The sequence below is a fragment of the Humulus lupulus genome, chromosome 3 (genome assembly GCF_963169125.1).
Source record: "Humulus lupulus chromosome 3, drHumLupu1.1, whole genome shotgun sequence".
NCBI lineage: Eukaryota > Viridiplantae > Streptophyta > Magnoliopsida > Rosales > Cannabaceae > Humulus > Humulus lupulus.
Window position 1 is genome coordinate 30,074,758 of NC_084795.1, and position 22,345 is coordinate 30,097,102.

General features: G+C 37.7%; 1 protein-coding gene across 1 annotated transcript; it reads left to right on the forward strand.

Moving 5' to 3' along the window:
- The first annotated feature begins 18,426 nt into the window (after window positions 1-18,426).
- On the forward strand, window positions 18,427-22,084 carry LOC133822443 (nitrate reductase [NADH]-like). Its single transcript, XM_062254782.1, has 4 exons — window positions 18,427-19,536; window positions 19,741-19,881; window positions 20,088-20,323; window positions 20,615-22,084. The coding sequence occupies exons 1-4, from the start codon at window positions 18,540-18,542 to the stop codon at window positions 21,914-21,916; spliced, it is 2,676 nt and encodes an 891-aa protein (XP_062110766.1). The 5' UTR covers window positions 18,427-18,539; the 3' UTR covers window positions 21,917-22,084.
- The last annotated feature ends 261 nt before the right edge of the window (window positions 22,085-22,345 follow it).

A 22,345-nucleotide genomic window follows, 5' to 3' on the forward strand; every position in this document is an offset into this window, starting at 1 on the left:
ACCATAGGCATGTGCAATCTCGTCCATTAACTATATCAACATGGAACAAAGTGGTTTTCGATGTATCAATCACAACTAATTCCATCAATGGTCACATATGTCGACATAGTCAAATGACATAGATTAATCATGATGATGTGGTATGAAAATTACATGCATGGTGATCTATCCATGTCAATTTTCATTTGGTCCTATTTTACTTTATGGAGATCAAAACTTTAGCTTAAATGTGCAAAGTAAAATAAACTGAATAACTTAATTTATGATCAGAAAAAATATCCAAATATACAAGTTTCATGAAACAAATATAAAACATAAAGAATAATAAAGATAAACTCCCACTGAATCTAGATATCATCATACTCTAAAACACCTATATGAGCAATGTGCTCATGAAAGACCTTGGGTGGCAAACCCTTTGTAAGGGGGTCTGCAATCATGGAGTTTGTACCTAAGTGTTCTATACAAATATGTCCATTCTGCACCCTTTCTTTCACAACAAGGAACTTGATGTCAATATGTTTTGACTTTGTCGAGCTCCTGTTGTTGTTGGAATACAATACGACTGATTTATTGTCACAATACAACTTAAGTGGTCTTTCTATTCCATCTAGAATGCGCATTCCATCTATTCCATCTAGAATGCGCATTTAAGTGGTCTTTCTATTTCATCTGAAATAGCACTTCTCCTTTCTCTCGTGGACCTCCTTAATGACACTGGTTCTTGAGGTTGTTGAGTTTGTTCTTCTGGAACAATTTCCTCATTTGGAATAGGGGTTTGTTCAACATTGTCTTGTTGAGGTTCTGGATTCACTTCTTGATGAATGATAGGTGTAGGAACCTGAATATTGTCAAAAGTGATAGTAGAAATTGGGTTTGAATTCAATTCCTCCTCAAAAGCAATGTCTCTTACCTTATTTCTCCCCCCAAACTCAACATCCTCAAAAAATGTTGCAGTTCCCGTCTCAAAAATATTTCTAATTGTGGGATCATAAAACTTATAGCCCCTAGATCGCTCAGAATAACCAATAAAGTAGCTGCTCACTGTTTTGGAGTCCAATTTCTTTTCATGTGGCTTATAAGGCCTTGCTTCAGCTGGACATCCCCAAATGTGAAAGTGTTTTAGACTAGGCTTTCGACCTGTCCAAAGCTCATAAGGTGTTTTTGCGACTGCTTTAGTTGGTACTCTATTCAGAATGTAAGCTGCTGTCTTTAAAGCTTCTCCCTAGAGGGACTCAAGTAAGGTAGAATGAGCAATCATGCTCCTTACCATATCCTTAAGAGTCCTATTTTGTCTTTCAGCAACACCATTCATGCTAGGTGAGCCTGGCATGGTGTACTGTGGGACAATACCACATTCCTCTAGGAATTTAGCAAACGGTCCTAGACGTTGTTCGCTTGAGCCATCATATCTACCGTAGTACTCACCACCACGATCGGATCTGAAGTTTTTAATCCTTTTGTTGAGTTGATTCTCAACTTCAGCTTTATAAGCTTTGAACACGTCCACGGATTGAGATTTTTCATGAATGAGATATAGATACCCATAACGTGAGTAATCGTCTATGAATGATATAAAATATTGTTGACCATTCCATGATGCCGTAGTGAATGGCCCACAAATATCTATATGAATCAATTCTAAGACATCTGAAGCTCTGTTGGCACTTAATTTCTTGGTTTTGGTCTGTTTTCCCTTGATGCTGTCTACACAAACATCAAAGTCTGTGAAGTCAAGAGACTCTAAAATGTCATCAGACACAAGATGCTCAATTCTACCTTTTGAGATGTGACCTAAGCTTTTATGCCACAATGACGCTGAATTTGATTTATTTAATTTGCGTTTAGTACCACGTGATTCCACATGCAAGGTTTCATTATAGGATACAATTGTTTCTAGTAAATAAAGGTTGTCACAAGCATTCAAATAACCAGTTCCAACAACATTTGAATCTAAAGACAAACTAAACTGATTGTTTCCAAAAGAACAACAATATCAAAATTTGTCCAACAAAGAAACAGAAACTAAATTCCGTCTAAAAGACGGTACAACAAAAGTTTCTTTCAAATCCAAATAAAACCAGTTCCTAACAACAACCTAAAATGCCCAATTGCTTCCACTTCCACCGATTTTCCATCGTCCACGAAGATGTGTCTTTCACCATCACTTGGCTTTCGGTAGCTCAGACAACCCTGCATAGAAACACTTATGTGAGTAGTAGCACCAGAATCTATCCACCAAGTGTTTCTAGGTACAGAAGCTAAATTAACCTCAAAACAAACCAACGTAAGAATCATACCTTTCTTTACACGCCATGCATGATACTTGGTACAATTTTTCTTCACATGTCCAGGCTTGTTACAAAAGAAACAACCATCTGAATCCTTCTGTTGTTTCTTTTGGGTTGGACCCTTAGCAGCTTCATTCTCAGATTTCCTTTTCTTGCCCTTATCTTTAGAGGCACTGGCCAAATGAGCACTTTAAGTTTTATCTTGCTTCAACCTTTCTTCCTCCTGCACACAGTGAGAAATGAGCTCATTTAGAGTCCATTTCTCCCTTTGACAGTTATAACTAATTTTGAATTGGTTAAACTGTGCAGGAAGCGATATCAAAACCATAAGAACAAGCAAATCCTCAGAAAGCTCGATCTTAAGTGCCTTAAGTTTCGAAGCAATTTGGTACATTTCCATAATGTACTCCTTAACATTTCCTCGACCCTTATACTTCATGGACATCAAGGAAGCCAGAAGTGAAGTCATTTCAGCCTTATCATTTCTAGCGAAACGTTTTTCAATTGCATCGAGAAAATCCTTGGCCTTAGTGATCTCTTCAGATTCTGTGCCTCCGAAGGCTTCTAGAATGCATTGTTGCATGATCATTAGACTCATGCGATTAGAACGATCCCATCTCTCAAACTCCATCTTTTCATCAGGAGTGCTTTCTGCAGTAAGAGGTGAAGGTTGTTCTTGCCTTAATGCATAGTCTAATTCCATGCAACCAAGGTTTACAAGTAATTTCCCTTTCCAATTCTTGAAATTTGTCCCTCTAAGCATGGGAATAGAGTTAATGCTCTCAATTATTGTGGCAGGAGTAGATGAATTAACTGAATATATAACAAAATAACAAAACAAGCTCACATAAGAATCCATATAAAACAATAAATTCAAATAATGGTTAATCCCATCTCAAGATACCAAATATAACATCAATATCAAGTCTTTGGACAATAATATTAACTATAAGTGATACTCTTGTTGTAGCGATCAAACATTGACAATGAGTTATGTCAAACAATATGCAATCTTTGGACTAACATATTGCTCACACAAAATACCATATAATTGTCACACATTTATCACCACAGGTATGCATGAAATTCGGGCAAATACTAACTCACCTTTGGGTCTATTAATAAACGCATGAATTACATACATACATACATACATACATACATACATACAATTATCTTAATATTTTAATTAAATTAATCTACACAAAAGTGATCACTTTGGTGATATTTTGTTTCAATTAATCTATTTAAAATATTAGATACCCTTAAGAAAATCTGAAACCAAATTTGAATATTAAGAGAGAATATATAGGTCTAATATGAGGTAATAAAAAGAAACAGATCAATATCATATATATAGGGTGGCACCTAAATTATAAGAGACGAGATTTATATCACACTACAGTGTGTCATGGTTATACTTTGTGCGATCAATTAAGAACATATATAATTCTCATCTCCTTGTTAATATTCTGTTTGTTTTAAACGCCTCCATCATATATATATTATACTGATATTGATTGTGGAAGTGTATATATATATATATATATATTTGACAATGTATTTAGATATTTACGAATATATACTTCCTTACAACATCAATTGAATTAATACCACATGAATTCCTAAATTCAGAAATAAATGAATTCCTGAGAACTTTCCTTACAACATCTGAAGGTTTGTTTGTTTTCATAAATAAATGTTTGTTTTAAACACACATATGTATATACTATCGTTGCATCAATTTTTTAAACCTTCCGATATTCAACAAGAAACAAAACAATGATTATTCTAACAATCATTATTTTTTACATGTCAGTTACGACTTTGTCAAATAGAATATATATAAAAAACAAACCATATATGTATATGTATATGTATATGTATATGTATATGTATAGAGGCGTATCACAATTTACAGAATCAAAACTAAATAATCACAAATCGCATTATTGTGATATCGCATATGTTAATATATCTACTTCATCATAAACAAAAAAACAAAACATAATAGAAGATCATAACAATATTATAGTAAATCCTCAAGAATTAATTTAGGAATGGCTCTGATACCACATGTTGAAATACTTTAATCTGAATTTAGCCCTAATTAATTCATGAGAAATCAAACAATAAATAACAAAGATTAGCGGAAGCGTACCAGAATCCATTGAATCGATTGTACAAAGGTTATGATCTTCTAAATTTGCAGTCAAATCCTTTTGGGAACCTTAGTCTCTTGATGATGGGGATTCAAGAGTGAAATGGTACGTACTGCAAATTGGGGACCATTACCTGTTTATTAATAACTGCCAAAACAGTAACTAATATTTATTGGCTATTTCTAATTTAGCCCCTCATCAAATTAGAAATTGTCCTTATGGTATCCACATATTAAAATCACGACAATCATGCCCTTAAGTCATAACTTTATTCCAAAATAGATCACATAATTTTGACTCATTTATATGATGACCCAACACACAATAAATATATACAATTGTGGCCCCAAATAAATTAATTCCTAACATATTCATCTAGGTTTTATCTTGATTTATGCTTGAACATTAACAACACAATCATAAGAGTTGACACGCAAAATTACAAGCTTCGTTTGCACTGAAAACTCATTCCAGCCGTCTAGTGCTTGGGTTCCCTAAACCAGGGTAATAACTCTCACTATATTCAGAAGTAATTTTACATTAACCAGTTCAAGAATCAATATGTAAAACTATACAATCTATCTCAAAATACAATGAAGCTTTTTACCCTAAACAACCAAATCCCTTAGTTATAGATGCAAGATCCCCTTGCTTCAACGTTGAACTCCCTTCAACAATATCTCATATCCGAAAACCTTCGGATCTATAGCATCAAGACCTAGCTGAACTCCTTCAGCAATCACGGCTTGATTCCAGAGCTTGCACAAAATCCTTCAACCATCTTCAATGGAGTTTCTTACCAAAATCTACAAAAATCAATAGAAGAAAAAGAAAAGAAAATCCAAAACACACAATCCAATCTATCGATCAAAGAGAGTTGGTTATAACTAATTAACCAGGCCAATATATATCCTTAGCTGCAATTAGGTATAAACCAAAACCAACTAACAACCTTGCTTTACACACATGCTGACGTGGACACTAACTAAAAACAAATAAACTCCAGACATAACATAAGACCATTCCAGACGCAACTGGACCTAATTTGTCGTACTGAAAATATTGGTCCTTACAATCTCCCCCTTGACAAATTATGGTCAATGAAAAAAAAAACAGTGTAAATCAACAGATTAACTATGCAACCAACAATAGTCTGGAAAAAAAGTAAATAGAGTCTTAAACAGCCAAAATACGAACAAAATATAAAAGAGTATGTGGAATCAGTAAACAAAGTTTTAAACGACCAAAATAACAAAGGGTAACACATGAACAAAACAACAAGAGAAGTAATATAAGTTCATCTCCCCCTTCATTGAGCATAATCCTTGACCACAATCAATTGATAGCTGCATCAGATTGCTCCCCCTGGAGAGGTGCAGTTGAATCAGGAGCCCGAGGAAGGGCATCAGGAAGCGTTGGTGGAACTGATGTATCCAACTCTGTGTCAGCAGGAGGCACTGTAGATAAGACTAGAGGCACCTGAGAGGAAACCTGAGCAGGACTAGTGAACTCCCCCTGAATAGGAACATAAGACTCAGGAGCCACAAAAGATTCACCAAATGAGTCCCGATGAAATGCTGGTGGAGAAACATCAATCGAAGGGGATAACTGAGAGCCATACTCAGACTGAACAACCAAGGCCTTGACAACTTGAACAAGCTCGTACATAAATGCTTCAAAGGCCATTTGCCGCTTCTGATCTTTCTTGTAACGTTTAGTGAAGGCCTTGAACTCAGTATATAACTGTACTTGCCAACTAGAATCAGACAGTGGAGGAGACCTTCTTGTTGAGAGTTGCCAGAAAACTTTTAGACAAAATAGGATTCACAACCTGGAAGTCATGAGTGGTCAACGGCGGTTTGGCAGGCTGAATAATCTTCTGAATCAGGCTTGGATAGGGAAGCTTGTTACGAGTACCAGTAGAGGAGGCGACATCAAAAATTCGATCATAAATGAGAGTAGACAGATCAATAGACACGCCAGTACCCTCAACATATAAAAACTTCCCAATCTCAAGTGTAACAGATGAGAGGCAAGAATTGGGAAACCATTTATACAAGGCCACTCGATGAAGAACCCGATAGAAAGGAGTCAACTTTGTGATAGGAATATCATGATTCCCCCAAACATAATCAGGCAGGCCAGTTAGAACTTGGCCCATGGTAGATTGATCTGGACTGAAGGATTTATTATAGGCAGGTTTAAGTACTTTTGGAATCTTGAGGCACGAGCAATAGTGGATGGGGCAAATTTTATACGACTACCCCTTATAAAAGCAGTAAGACAATCCTCATTTTTCCCATCTAAAACAAACCTAAATTAGCATAAAACTCCCTAATGAGAATGGGATGAGGAGACACCAATTTGGACACGGTATTAACCCAATGCCTAGACTGTAAAAGTTCAATTAAATCAGGAAAATCCTCCAAAACAACAGAATATTCAGGCCACAAGTCTCTCACAGCAAACCATCTTTGATAATGCGAGGCCTTGGTAGCATCAACAAAGTATTGGATAGAGGATGGATCAATGAAAGACACAGAATCCTTAGGGCTAAAGGCACGCTTGGATTTTTTTGGAGAGGGTTCAAACTGAGTGACTTTGGGCTTACGTTTTGGAGCCAAGGATTTTCTAGGAGGTGATGAAACATGCATTTTACCCTTTCCCTTGGACTGCACAGGAACATGGGGTTTGGGTTTGGAGGCAGACCGTGTCTTAGGAGTTTTGGGTAAGGACTGCTTACACATAGAAGGCGACTTGGGAGGAGAAGGAGATGGTGGGTTTGGAATGGGCAATGGAGAGGACGCACCAGGTGAAGACACAGACATGACAGAGGAACGAGTAACACGTTTAGGAGAAGATACAGAGACGGGTGGAGAAGACTTACCAACTGAACAAGGCGGACGAGCATGGAGTACATTGACCGAGGGACTGACTGGAGGAGTAGACGCAGTCACCACCTCGGGAAGGAACGGCGACAGAGGAGATGGAGACGACTCCGCGACGGTAGGCGGAATCGGAACGATGGCCATAGCCAAACTAGGATCAAGAGCAGGGGACACAACCCGACCAGGCGATGTGGTGACTGCAGATGGCTCAGATGCATCCATAGAAGATGGGACAGCCACCTCCGGAGGAGGAGAGACAGTCGCATCAGCGACATGAGAAGGTTTGATAACTCTACAAATTAGAGTTATTTTACCATATTTTATATGCTAATTGTTGCTTAATTCTTGAGTTTTTAAATAATTTATTAAGTTTTTAAGTAATTTTGAATTTATTTGTCTTATCACGACTTTATATACTTTTGTGTGTTTTTATAATTATATTATTGTAAAATGTTGTAGTTTAATTATTTAAAATTAATATTGTTAAGTTAGGAGTAAAAAGATGTAATGTTGAGCTTAAATGTTAGGTGAATTAAGTTTTAATTAATATTTTCATGAAACTTTTATTGTATAATTTATTATTGAAAATATTTGATTTTAATTTAATTTATGTTTGTTTTATAGGGAAGTGGTTGTATTTTATTTGCTCTTGAGGAGAAAGAAAAATAAAGAAGAAAAGTGGCAAGTGTCAAAGAAGTTGGCATTTTTTATAAGCCCAAATGAGCCTCTACCACCTTCGGCCCAGTCCAGGCCCGCTAGGCCCACTGCCACCTCCATCAGCTTCTCTCCCTCATGCCTTCCACGTGCCAGCCTTCAGCCCTCCTTCCCAGTGCAAGCCGAACCTCCCAGCACTCAAGCTCTTCACCATTCAGCAATTGCCAGTAGACCAAAGCTACAAGGCCAGCTGTCCTGCTGCCTTCAATCCGAAGCCTGCCTCATCACTGAAGCCGCACGCCAGCTCTCCACACCTTCCGTACGGGCCCAAGCAAACCTCATCAAGCAGCAAGTCGCCTAGAAGCCATTCTCTTGCCCGAAGCCGTACGGACCAACTTTTGGGCCGCCTGCCACCAGCCAGGCCCAGCTTGTCCTCAGCCCACAAGGCCACGCCTGCCACCAGCAGCCTAGTGCTGCATTTTTGCCACTTTTTGAGCCTAAATTTGCCTAAGTGTACCAATTGTCCCCTAGGCTCAAAATGCCACTTTTTACCCATTTTCTATACACTTTTTACCCCAAAATCATCATCACTCCTACAATTTACCCCTATTTACCATATTATTATTAATTTAATCAATTTACTTAATTTAAATTGATTATTTTAATAATTTCATTTTGACTATAAATAAGGGTTTCGAAGACCATTTTAGGTGCTTAATGTTTTGGTTACCATCTTTTTCTCCCATTTTCTCTTCCATTTGGGTTTTTCAAGAGCATTTTGCAAGTATGTATGTCATTTATTTTGTAATTTCTACTCTAGTTATGTGCTTCTAATCTTTTTCATAAGATTATTAAGATCATGATGAAGCAACTTGTAACTAGGTAATATTTATGTTGTATGTTGATTTCCCTTGTAATGCAACAAGTTTATGGATTTTTCTTCTTCATATATTTCTTTCATCTTAAATATCTTGTATTTTAGATTGTTAGAACATATTTACACTTTGTTCTTCATTAGTGCATAAACATAATATTCTTTGTGTAAGATGTGTCATTAAATTGTACACATCCATGCTTAGAACAAAAATATTATGTTTTGCCTTATAAATAATGTTCATTGATTTATTTGTTATTTCATTAGATTGATTTACACTAAATGCTTTGAAATTATAATTTTGAAAAGTGAAGAAAAATCCTATCTTTTTATAAGAAATTTGTGCTTAAAATTATAAATCTTTTTGGAAAATGATAGTTTAAATTATTTTAACTATCAATAAAACTTGGGAATCAATATACTAATAAATATTATTAAACTTACATTTTGTGGATTCTAGTATCTTAATAATCTTTTCTTTTAACACTTATTGTCAACTCATTATTGCTTTATTTTTATTCTCTTAAATAGCTTTATTTTTCAATATTTTATTTTATGTTCATAATATTAAAACTCATCAATCTTTGGAGCTAGGTTAGAATTTATTACTTTTGATTTAAAATAGTTTTCTTTTTTTTTAGACAACTCCTTTGGGTTCGATCTCGTGCTTACACGAAAACTATTCTATAAATACGATTCGTGCGCTTGCGAGTATAAATATTTAAAACATACCCGATTTGGGTCCATCAAGGTTGGACACTCGAACGATGACGATTGGCTCTTTGCTTCATAATGCCGAACTCGTTTAGGGTTTCTGCGATTGGAACACTGTAAACAAAACTCACACAAACTCAAGTGATGTTATACTTATAGAAAGACCTTATGAATTCCCTTACAAGAAATTGACCGTGAAAAAAAAATGACAAAGCCCATTAAAAAAAATAACCCACACTAATATATGAAAGACCAAACAAGACATTTTTTGTTTTGTAAAAAAAATGAAACAAGAATAGAATCTAAACAGCCAATGTAAAAGAAATATTCACACTTGAATGGCAGTAGAGATTTATGAACAAAAACTCTGATAAGCTCAACATGGATTAAAATATCTGATCAAAATATACACATCATGCTTACCAAAAAAAATGGGAAAAGTTTGTGATATATACACTCTGAAAAACACTACCTAAGTAAACACACAAAATTTTTCTTAACAAGAGATTTGAGCCATTATTTTCATTTGTGTGTGCAAAAAGACCTTATGTGGACCAAGAATCATGAAGAATCATTAAATGGTCCACTCACTCAACATGAAAAACCTTTTTTTTTTATGTATTTTTATTTGATATATCTTCTTTTGACAACAAACACTCTGAGTTTTCCAAATACCCAGCACTGGCTTTCACTCATCATCAGAGATGTAGCCGTCTCCTTTCTTTTTATTTTGTTCATCAAATACCAAGAGGAGGAGCAAACTCCTCAGGGCATATGATGGTACAAAGGAAGATCTTCCCATTGCATCCAATAATGGTAGCCTTTTGAGCTGGAGAAAATAAGGGCTCAATTCTAAATCTTGGAAAAAAAATAGTGTGATTAAGAAGCAATGACCAAGAAAGAAGTAACTCACACAAACTTAGAAAAAAAATTTGGTAAGGCATGAAGAAAAAAAAATGGGACCAGACAAAACACCGAACCTCTTAGATGGTGCAGAGACCAATGCTGGTTCGTAGATGTGCATAAGTTTGAGCATCAAGAGCTTTTGTAAACAAATCTGCTAACTGTGCATTAGTGGAAACATGAGAAATTCTTAGCAATTTAGACTCAACCATGTTTCTAATGAAATGATAACGTATGTCAATGTGTTTGGTCCTTGATTATTGAACTGGGTTTTTTGAAATGTTAATGGCGCTTGTGCTATCACAAAAGAGGGTCAATGACTTTTGGGGATGGCCATAATCAGTGAGCATCTTATTGAGCCAGATGAGCTGAGTACAATAGCTGCCAGCCGCAATGTACTCTGCCTCAGCAGTGGAGAGTGAAATATAATGTTGTTTCTTGCTAAACCAAGAGACCAAGTTGTTCCCTATATAGAAACAACCCCCAGAAGTACTTTTCCTATCATCTAGAGATCCTGCCCAATCAGAATCACCATACCCCACCAGGGACATATTTGTATCACATGAATACCATAAACCAAATTCGATAGTCCCTGCAAGATATTTAAAAATACGTTTGACAGCAGTAAGATGAGATTGTTTAGGATTGTCTTGATAACGGGCACATAGACCAACACTAAAGGAAATGTTAGGACAACTAGCTGTGAGATACAATAGGCTTCATATCATGTTACGGTACAGGGTTGGATCTACCGGGTCACCAGATTCGTCTTTATTCAGTTTAGAGGTGGTGCCTATAGGAGTGCGTGCATGTTTGACTTGAGTGAAACCAAATTTTTCTAACATGGACTTGGTATACTTAGATTGAGAAATAAACATTCCCTGATCTGATTGCTTAATCTGAAGTCCTAGAAAATAAGATAGATCTCCTATTAGACTCATCTCAAACTCACTTTGCATAAGTTCCACAAACCTAGTAACCTCAGTCTCACAAGTTGACCCAAAAATTATGTCATCCACATATATCTGTGCAACAAATATTCCTTTAGTTAGATACCTGATAAAGAGAGTATTATCTGCACTACCACGGGTGAATTCATTTGACACAAGATAGGCAGTAAGTCTGTCATACCATGCGCGGGGAGCTTGCTTTAACCCATATAGAGCCTTTTTCAATTGAAAAACATGGTCAGGGAACTGAGGGTCTTCAAAACCTTGAGGTTGTTTCACATAAAATTCCTCTTGGAGAATCCCATTCAAAAACGCATTTTTTACATCCATTTGATGCAATTTTATTCTCAGATGGCATGCGACTGCAAGAAGTAACTGAATAGATTCCAACCTTACAACTGGGGCAAAGGTTTCTTCAAAGTCAACTCCTTCCACCTGATTGTAACCTTGTGCGACTAACCTTGTCTTATTCCTTATGATAGTTCCAAACTCATCCGATTTATTCTTGAAAATCCATTTAGTTCCAACAACATTAGCTCCTTCAGGTAAGGGTACTAAGATCCACACATCATTTCATTTGAATTGGAACATCTCATATTGCATAGCAGCAAGCCAGAACTCATCTAAAAGAGCATCCTTGGCACTTTTTGGCTCAATATGAGAGAAGTAACAGGCAAAAGCAATCAGGTTTTGTAATTTTCTTTTGGTGACCATGGTAGCATTTGGATTTCCAATAACAATATCAGGGGGATGAGCCTTCTGAATCCAGGAAGGGGATCCATTTTTATAAAGCTTTGCATGTTGAGATTCCTTTGGTAGAGCACTGGTGACTTCCTCATCACAATTGGAGCCGCTAGGACCTGCTTCTTGGTCCTCTAACGCGGTTGGTTCAGTATGAAGTGATCCAGACGGAGTGCCAGGAACCATTTGGTTTTGTCTAGCTGTGACTGGAACAGGTGTAGTTAATACTGGAGCCTCATCATCTACCACTGGTTCTTCAGATTTTTTCAAGTCATCAAATCGAACATTGATGGACTCAACCACTGAATGAGTTCTTTTGTTGAACATACGATAGGCACGACTGTTAAGTGAATACCCAAGAAACACTCCTTCATCGCTCCTTGGATCAAATTTTCCTAAATGTTCTCGATCATTTAGGACATAGCACACACATCCAAAAATGTGCATATGACTGACATTAGGAGTCCTTCCTTTCCAAAGTTCATAGGCAGTCTATGTCGTGCCAGTTCTAAGATGAAACCGATTGCATATATAACAGGCTGTATTAATTGCTTCAGCCCAAAAACGTTTAGAAATGTCCTTAGCATGCATCATTACCCGAGCCATTTCCTGTAAGGTCCTGTTCTTCCTTTCAACAACCCCATTCTGTTGGGGTATTTTTGGAGCTGAAAACTCATGTTTTATTCCTAACTGATCGCAGAAATCGGAGAACACAGTATTCTCAAACTCCTTTCCATGGTCACTTCGAAGTCGATAGACTTTCCCAATCTTAGATTCCTTTTCATTTTGGAGTCTGAGAACTAAGGCTGAAAAGAGTCCAAAGGTGTCTGACTTTTCTTTGAGGAAATCTACCCAAGTGTACCTAGAGTAATCGTCAACAAGAACCATGACAAATCATTTACCACTTAGACTTTCATTCTGCATGGGTCCCATTAAATCCACATGAATCAACTCCAGCACACGGGAGGTGAGTAGCATGTTTACAGGAGGATGTAAGGCTTTTGTCTGTTTTCCCAGTTGGCAAGGCCCACACAACCTATCTATAATGACTTTCATCTCAGGTATCCCTCAAACAACTTGTAGTTTCACAATTCTCTTCAGGTCTCTAAAGTTCAAGTGCCCCAATCTATAATGCCACAGGTCTGGCTTATCGAGAAAGGATCTGTTGCACAAAACTTGATTGCTTAGCGCATAACAGTTGTCGCTAGTTCTACTACATGTCAAGACTGAGCATCCATTAGTTGCAACAAGACAATGAGTTTTAGTGAAACTTACAGTGTAGTCATTGTTGCAGAGTTAGCTGATGCTAATAAGATTTTCCTTGAGACCTTTAACATACAACACCTTAGTCAATGGAGCTACTCCATTTTGCACCAGATCACCTTTTCCAAAGATCTGACCCTTGTTCCCATCACCGAAGGTCACAGCTCCCTCCTTTCCTTCTTTATAGTTTACCAACACATTTCTGTTACCAGTCATATGTCGTGAACATCCACTGTTGAAGTACCATTGATCTTTGTGAAAAGCTGAAAGAGAGGTGTGAGCAACTAATCCAACATTCGTGCTAAGATTAGTTTTTGGTTTCCACTCACTAGACGACAAATTTCCATTAAATCGATTTAGTTGTTGAAAGCTATTAGGACGATCGATCATAGCTTTCAAATATGCCTGCAACTTGTAGCATCTGGGTCTAATATGTCCTCTTCTGTTACAAAAGTGACAAATGGGAACAAATCGCTCCTTTTGAACCTGACCATCCAGGACAGTCTTCCTTCCTTCGAATCTCAATTTGGTAGGTCTAGATGAGACACTGATCTGTTTAGGGGAATCTGGGAAACGAGGGCTGAAAGTATTGTGCATTGAGTCATCATGAGTCTTATCTTCATTGTTCTTGGATGAAGAGGGATCATTAATTCCCAAATTTCCCCCTTTCTTGTAAAGCATTTTGTACCCAATGGATGTTCGATCTCCATATGGTTTTTGAAGTTGCAAGGTGTGGTTAATTGCAGCAGTTCCTGGAGGGATAAACTCAAGAGATTGTCTAGCCCTTATTAAATCTGCAGTCAGTTTGTAAATCTCACTGTCCTTATCGTCAAGCTGTTTTGTGAGCTTTTTAACAGTGTCCTCCAACCCATCCTTCTCAGATTCAAGTTGTTGTTTGGCACAAGTGAGACCTTTGATTTGTTTAGCCATATACTCCCATTGAGCGAACATCTCCTCATATGCATGTTGTCTCCCATCACTGTCCTCATCAGTTGAGCTTGAGTTTCCATCTTCCTCTGAACACATTGATTGATGACTCTTTGCCACAAATGCCACAACTTGTTTCTCTTCATCAGACCTGTCACTTGAGCTGGGGCTCTTTTCTTCATCACTATCACTCCAGGTAGCTGCTAAGGCTTTCTTCTTCTTAAGAGTGTTGGCACACTCAGCTTGAATATGTCTGAAACCGTCACATTCTCGACACTGTATTCCCCTGTTTTTATTGTCACCAAACTGGTGGGTTTGCTTATTGTTTCCACCAAAGTTTCTTCTGGGACCATTCTCTTTTCCTCCTGGAAAGTTTTTCTTGTAATTCCTTTTCAAGAATTTTGCATAATTCTTGGTCAGCAAAGAAAAAGTCTCATCAGTGAATCCCTCAGATGCATTGAGATCAACTTCTTTTCCTCCTTATGCACAAATGCAAGACTATTATCAGTTTTTCTTTTTCAGAATCTTTCTGCTTCTTGCCTTTCTTCCACCGTGTGAGACTCATTTCATAGTTCTGCAATGACCCAATTAACTCATCAAGATCAAGTTCCTCTACATTTCTCATTTCTTCTATAGAGGTAACTTTTGACATGAACTTTCAAGGCAGAACTCCAAGCACCTTGCGAACCAGTTTTGCGTTTGAGTAAGTCTTTCCAAGTGCATAAGATTCATTTGAGATATCGCACAAATTGGCATGGAACTCTGCTACAGTTTCTTCCTCCTCCATAGACAGATTTTCAAAGGCTTTTGCCAAAGCTCTCAGTTTGGACTTCTTTACAGCATCAGTTCCTTCATATTTTATTCTCAGTTTCTCCCAAGCTTCTTTGGCAATTTCACAGTTGGCTATAACTTTTAGCTGATTTGTAGAAACTGCATTAAAGAGAGCATGCATAGCCTTTGAATTAAAGTTGGCCCTTTCCATCTCCTCTGTAGTCCATAGACTCATTTGTTTAGGCTTAACAACCTCATCTTCAACAAAGGTTGGACACTTCCATCCATCTTCAACAGCCATCCACACCCGTCCGTCAACAGCTTTCAAGAATGCACACATTTTTGTCTTCTAGTAAGGATAATTTGCCCCTTCAAGCATTGGGAGTCGAGATGTGGAACCTCTTTCTCTGAACATCTCCATTCTGTACAAACAATCAAACAAAACAAAAGAAAATATACTCCCAGAGTCAGAACTCAAAGAGGGTCAGTGTCAATTAGAGAACCCAGAAAATAAGAATCGAATTACACGAAGGCAAATCAATTATCACTTTCAGTATACAAAATATAGGAGGATCGAAAGAAAAAAAATTAGAACAAATAACCTGGCTCTGATACCAATTGAAAAACCTAAGTTTTAGCCTATCTTTCCAGTTTTACAATATTCATCTAGGTTTTATCTTGATTTATGCTTGAACATTAACAACACAATCATAAGAGTTGACACACGAAATTACAAGCTTTGTCTGCACTGAAAACTCATTCCAGCCGACTAGTGCTTGGGTTCCGTGAACCAGGGTAATAACTCTCACTATATTCAGAAGTAATTTTACATTAACCAGTTCAAGAATCAATATGTAAAACTATACAATCTATCTCAAAATACAGTGAAGCTTTTTACCCTAAACAACCAAATCCCTTGGTTATAGATGCAAGATCCCCTTACTTCAACGTTGAACTCCCTTCAACAATATCTCATATCCGAAAACCTTCGGATCTATAGCATCAAGACCCAGCTGAACTCTTTCAGCAATCACGGCTTGATTCCAGATCTTGCACAGAAACCTTCAACCATCTTCAATGGAGTTTCTTGCCAAAATCTGCAAAAATCAATAGAAGAAAAAGAAAAGAAAATCCAAAACATACAATCCAATCTATCGATCAAAGAGAGTTGGTTATAACTAATTAACCAGGCCAATATATATCCTTAGCTGCAATTAGGTATAACCCAAAACCAACTAACAGCTGTTACTCACTAACAACCTTGCTTTACACACATACTGACGTAGACACTAACTAAAAACGAATAAATTCCAAACATAACATAAGACTATTCTATACGCAACTAGACCTAATTTGTCATTATGAAAATATTAGTGCTTACAATAGCCTTATCTAAACACGATCCTCACTATATAAATGGAAGGATATATAGGCAACTTTAAAATATAGGTCTCTTCTCGACCGGATTCTTGCTAAAAGGCCACACATGTTTTTTATAAGTAGTCAAAAAGATATTTCAATTATCTCATTCCAAGTCCAAATTAAATGTACCAACTCTGAAAATTACTAAAAGGTGAGGCTTTATTCTGGCTTCCAATAATCACATAACTAGCTAGGGAAGGTCAAATCTGTTGCCAGTGCTAGCAATATATAAATATATTTATTTGTACATTATAATAATACAAATAAACAGACAATAACAATTGCTTAAGGAGCAGCTATACTAAAACGAAGCATCCATGCACTATCACAACTTAATTTGGTTGATTAAGTGTATTATATGATGATTTTCTTATAAAAACCATTTGTCCAAACACGTGCACAACAGAGACAATATCCTTCACGCAAAATAAATATCTCCAGAGTTAAGAAAAAAATATGATAAATAATATATTCGTTTAGTTATTATTATTATTTATTTTTGACTTGAAGAGAATGGATATTATATTTCCCCATTAACACCATCCTACAAGAATTTGATTATCATAATGTCCAAGACCAGGAATAATAAATATGTAAATTAGAAATAATTATAATGAAAAAAAGAAGAAGAGGAGAAATGATTTATTATGAAGCACAAAAGAACAAACATTAATACAAGTGGTGTTGGTGGAGATCTAATTAATACAAATTATTTGAGTGTTGCTACTTCGCACTTTAAGTAGCTCAACACTACATGAGGTGACACCTTATGATTCGTTAACAATACCTCATAACACTTATTAAATTCAAATGTGTGAGACCCGATATTTGATTGCATCAATAGCGGTATGTCACCTCTTTGTAGTGTTGGATACTAGTAGTGCCCCTTAACATTTCTCAAATTATTTTGTTTAGACTTGGTGTGCCTCGAATGTCAAGCCACACTGACCACTTGGAGCCACGGCTCAATCGCTGTGCCGAAAACTCCATCCCAGTTCGCTTGCTCTTTCCTCTCATTCATGAGGTTGTTAACACATATAGGAAAAATCTCGGGGCACCCAAAAAATGGGCATATCGATATACCCCATCTCTAGTTTTTGACTCAAGAAGTATTTTCAGCCCCATTTTTTTTATGGGCATATATATTGTAGTTATTTAGACTATTCTGTAGATTTTTTAGGAAATTTCAAATAATTTATCATGCCGAAAAACAAAGTTTAAATAATTTGTCGCACCTGTGATTGTTTTTTTTATGTGCGCGGAAAGTAACTTATTCTAACATTGTTTTCGACAGTAAATTATTCAAAATTTATTGAAAGTTTGCATGATTTTTTAAATAACTACAATATGGAAAATTTCGAGTGCACCCCCCAAAAAGAGGCACACTAGTGCACCCCCTCTCTAGTTTTTGTCTCGTAAAGTGTTTTCGGTGCAATTTTTTATGGTTGTGTATATTATAGTTATTTAGAGCATCCTGCAAGTTTTTAGGAAATTCTTAATAATTTATCGTGCCGAAAAACAATATTTAAATAGTTTGTTGCACACATGACATTTTTTTAATGCGCGTAGAAAGTAAAGTATTTGAACATTATTTTTGGCATCGTAAATTATTCAGAATTTTGTAAAAATTAACATATGTGCTAAATAATTATAATAAACACTGCGATTAAATTTTTTTTATAGAAAATAATTAGCCAGCCAAAAACTCGAGAAGGGTACACCTGATAACTCCCCCAACATATATTAGGTGACAGCTATTTTTCAGATAAAAAAAACAATCAAGTTTTTTTTAATAATCACAAAATAAAGTGGGTCCCAGGAGCACTCCTCCTCCTTTGGAAGCCTATATAATGGCTCTCACTCTCTCGACTCAAACCCAACCAAAAAAATAGAAACATACCAGTCGCAGTCAATATTGGTGATTCAATTTACATCTCTTTTTTCTTATTCCAAGTGTTTTAGGCGATTTTTCATTCACCATGGCGGCGTCAGTGGAAAATCGCGAGTTTACTCACCTGAAATCTGGCAGGAATAATGTCTTCGTTAACCACCCGTCTGACTCCCCGCCGCTCCGCGGATACAACTTACATTCCAATTTTCCAACGAAGCAAGTGGTCATGGAAGATTCCTCCAGCGATGAGGACGAGGAGGAGAGCGAGGCCCAATACGAATTACGGGATTTAATCCGTAAGAGCAAGAACGATTTGGAACCGTCGATCAATGATCCAAGAGATGAAGGCACTGCTGACAGCTGGATCATTCGCAACCCCAGCATGGTCCGTCTCACAGGGAAGCACCCTTTCAACTCGGAGCCACCCTTGACTCGACTCATGCACTACGGGTTCATCACCCCAGTCCCTCTCCACTACGTCCGTAACCACGGGGCCGTACCCAAGGCCAACTGGGCCGAGTGGTCCGTCGAGGTGACCGGGTTGGTAAAGAGACCGACACGGTTCACGATGGACCAGCTGGTCAATGAGTTTCCAAGCCGGGAATTTGCTGCCACCCTGGTCTGTGCCGGGAACCGTCGAAAGGAGCAGAACATGGTGAAGAAGACTATTGGGTTCAACTGGGGAGCGGGTGGTATCTCGAACTCGGTGTGGAGGGGCGTGCCCCTACGCGCTTTGTTGAAGCGGTGTGGGATCATGACACGGAAGAATAAGGCCCTCAACGTGTGTTTTGAGGGGGCGGAGGATCTCCCTGGCGGTGGTGGCAAGTACGGTACGAGTATAAAGAAGGAGTTTGCCATGGATCCTTCTAGAGATATCATACTGGCTTACATGCAGAACGGTGAACTTTTGGCTCCGGACCACGGTTTTCCCGTAAGAATGATTATACCGGGTTTTATTGGGGGCCGTATGGTAAAATGGCTCAGGAGGATTATTGTTACTACACCAGAATGTGATAGCCACTACCATTTCAAGGATAACAGAGTTCTTCCTTCTCACGTTGACGCTGAGCTCGCTAACACAGAATGTGAGTTTTTCATAAAAAACTTAGTTATAAGGTTTTTTTTATTATTATTTTTACAAATCTTTGTTTATTCATTTTCTGGAAATATGATTTTAGTTAATTAATTTAAGAGTATTGATATTTGGGATCTTAAGTTGCCCGGCGACTTTTCAGTCAAGTCAAGTAGTAATAAAAAAACAAAATTAATTTGTTCATAAATGTTTGCAGCATGGTGGTACAAACCGGAACATATAATAAACGAATTGAACATAAACTCAGTGATAACAACGCCATGCCACGGGGAGATCTTGCCCATTAACTCGTGGACCACTCAGAGACCTTACACGTTAAAGGGATATGCGTATTCGGGTAAGTCTCTCACTCACTCACCTTATGCATCTTGTTTGTTACTTTTATCTTTTCAAACTTCGCTGTTATTGTTTTGTTACTTAGAAAGTTGTTATTACTCAAGTTTGTTATTCTGTAATTAACAGTTTTGTAAGTAAGGTAACGGTACGTTGATAATAATATAGAGGTCACTTAATTTGTACTTTATGTGGTCAATGAATTTACAGGAGGAGGAAAGAAAGTGACACGTGTGGAAATTACAATGGACGGGGAAGAGACGTGGCAGGTGTGCAAGTTGGACCATCCTGAGAAGCCCAACAAGTACGGTAAATACTGGTGTTGGTGTTTCTGGTCTTTTGAAGTAGCGGAAGTTCTCAACCTTTTGGTGGCCAAGGAGATAGCCGTTCGAGCCTGGGACGAGACCCACAATACCCAACCCGAGAAGCTCATTTGGAATGTCATGGTACGTCACCGTTTTCATTTATTCTTATAAAAATGTAGTCAAATAAATCAATTCCATACATATCTACCAGTTACGACACAGCAACTTGTAGTAGTCTAAAATATAAGGAAACAATTGAAATTTTCAAGCTGTCTGCCAGCCTTATAACTAGGATCGATGTTGGTGATATTTTTGTGCCTTACTCCAATTTGTCATGACCTTACTATATTACGTACGAGTCCATCAACTTTATTTAAGCTATATGTATATGCATGTACGTTGATTATTATTTTAATTATGGTGCAACTACAGGGAATGATGAACAACTGCTGGTTCCGAGTGAAGGCCAGTGTGTGCAAGCCCCAGAAGGGTGAGATTGGAATTGTATTTGAGCACCCCACCCAACCCGGCAACCAATCGGGCGGGTGGATGGCCAAAGAGCGTCATTTGGTGGAGTTTACCGAAACAAACACCACTCTAAAAAAGAGTGTTTCAACACCATTCATGAACACCGCTTCTAAGACCTACTCCTTGTCCGAGGTGAAAAAGCACAACTCAGAACAGTCGTGCTGGATCATCGTCCACGACCACATCTACGACTGTACCCGCTTCGTCAAAGACCACCCGGGCGGCGCAGACAGCATTCTCATCAACGCCGGCACTGACTGTACGGAGGAGTTCGAAGCCATCCACTCCGATAAGGCCAGAAAAATGCTCGAAGGCTACCGTATCGGCGAGCTTATAACTTCCGGTAACGACTCCGGTGGCTCGTCTAATGCACTCTCCCACTTGGAAACTATCAAAGAGGCACCGACAATGATGACGCGTGCCGTGGCACTAGTCCCGAGGGTGAAAATCCCATGCAAACTTGTCGAAAAGACGTCAATCTCCCATGACGTGAGAGTTTTCAAGTTTGCTCTTCCTTCTGAGGACCAGGTATTGGGCCTCCCGGTTGGGAAGCACATTTTTCTATGTGCCGCCATTGATGAGAAACTCTGCATGAGAGCCTATACTCCGACGAGCTCCGTCGACGAAGTGGGCTTCTTCGAGCTCTTGGTGAAGGTCTACTTCAAGAATGTTCATCCTAAATTCCCCAACGGTGGAATGATGTCTCAGTATTTGGAGTCGTTGAGTTTGGGCTCGTTTTTGGACGTGAAAGGGCCATTGGGCCATATTGAGTATTTGGGCCGAGGTCAGTTTTCAGTCCATGGTCAACCCAAGTTTGCTAAGAAGCTTGCCATGCTGGCCGGTGGAACAGGGATCACGCCGATTTATCAGGTGGTCCAGGCCATCCTAAAGGACCCAGAAGACGACACCGAGATGTTTGTCGTTTATGCGAACCGGACCGAGGACGATATACTGTTGAAAGAGGAACTGGACGGTTGGGCCCGGAAGTGTGACAGGTTCAAAGTGTGGTATGTGGTCGAGAGTGCTAAGGAAGGGTGGGAATACAGTACGGGCTTCATCACGGAGGGTATCCTGAGGAAGCACATTCCTGAAGGGTCCAATGACACGCTGGCATTGACATGTGGACCCCCTCCGATGATCCAGTTTGCTGTGCAACCCAATTTGGAGAAGATGAATTATGATAAGGATTCATTGTTGATCTTTTAGAGGGAAAAAAATAAAATAGTATATATATATATTATTTTTGTGTGATGTAATTGTATTCTAGACTTTTGGTAATTGCCTATTTTTTTCTTTTTCACGCGTAAGTATATGTACATAAATGTATTAAAGTTCATTATATTTTAATGCAAAACAGTCAATTTCGTTTTTCCATATGTGGTGATTAATTTTTATTTTTAACAAAATATGTGGTAATTAATTTGTATAAAAGTTTTTGGAATATTTTAATGTTGAGTGATGTTAGATACATTATTTTTACACACAAATTGTAGATACAATAATATGTTAATTTTTTAAAGGGAATATACTCATTTGGTATCATTTGGTATCCTGTGTTCTTGCAAAATATTATTTTGGTACTCTCTATTTTCAATAATACTGATATGGTACCCTGTATTTTAAAATCGTACATAT

Bases quoted from the DNA above. Each gene is read 5' to 3' on its own strand.
- LOC133822443 (XM_062254782.1), top strand. From the start codon at position 18,540: ATGGCGGCGTCAGTGGAAAATCGCGAGTTTACTCACCTGAAATCTGGC. The intron at 19,882-20,087 runs GTAAGTCTCTCA...ATGAATTTACAG, and splicing joins AAAGGGATATGCGTATTCGG to GAGGAGGAAAGAAAGTGACA. The intron at 20,324-20,614 runs GTACGTCACCGT...GTGCAACTACAG, and splicing joins AGCTCATTTGGAATGTCATG to GGAATGATGAACAACTGCTG.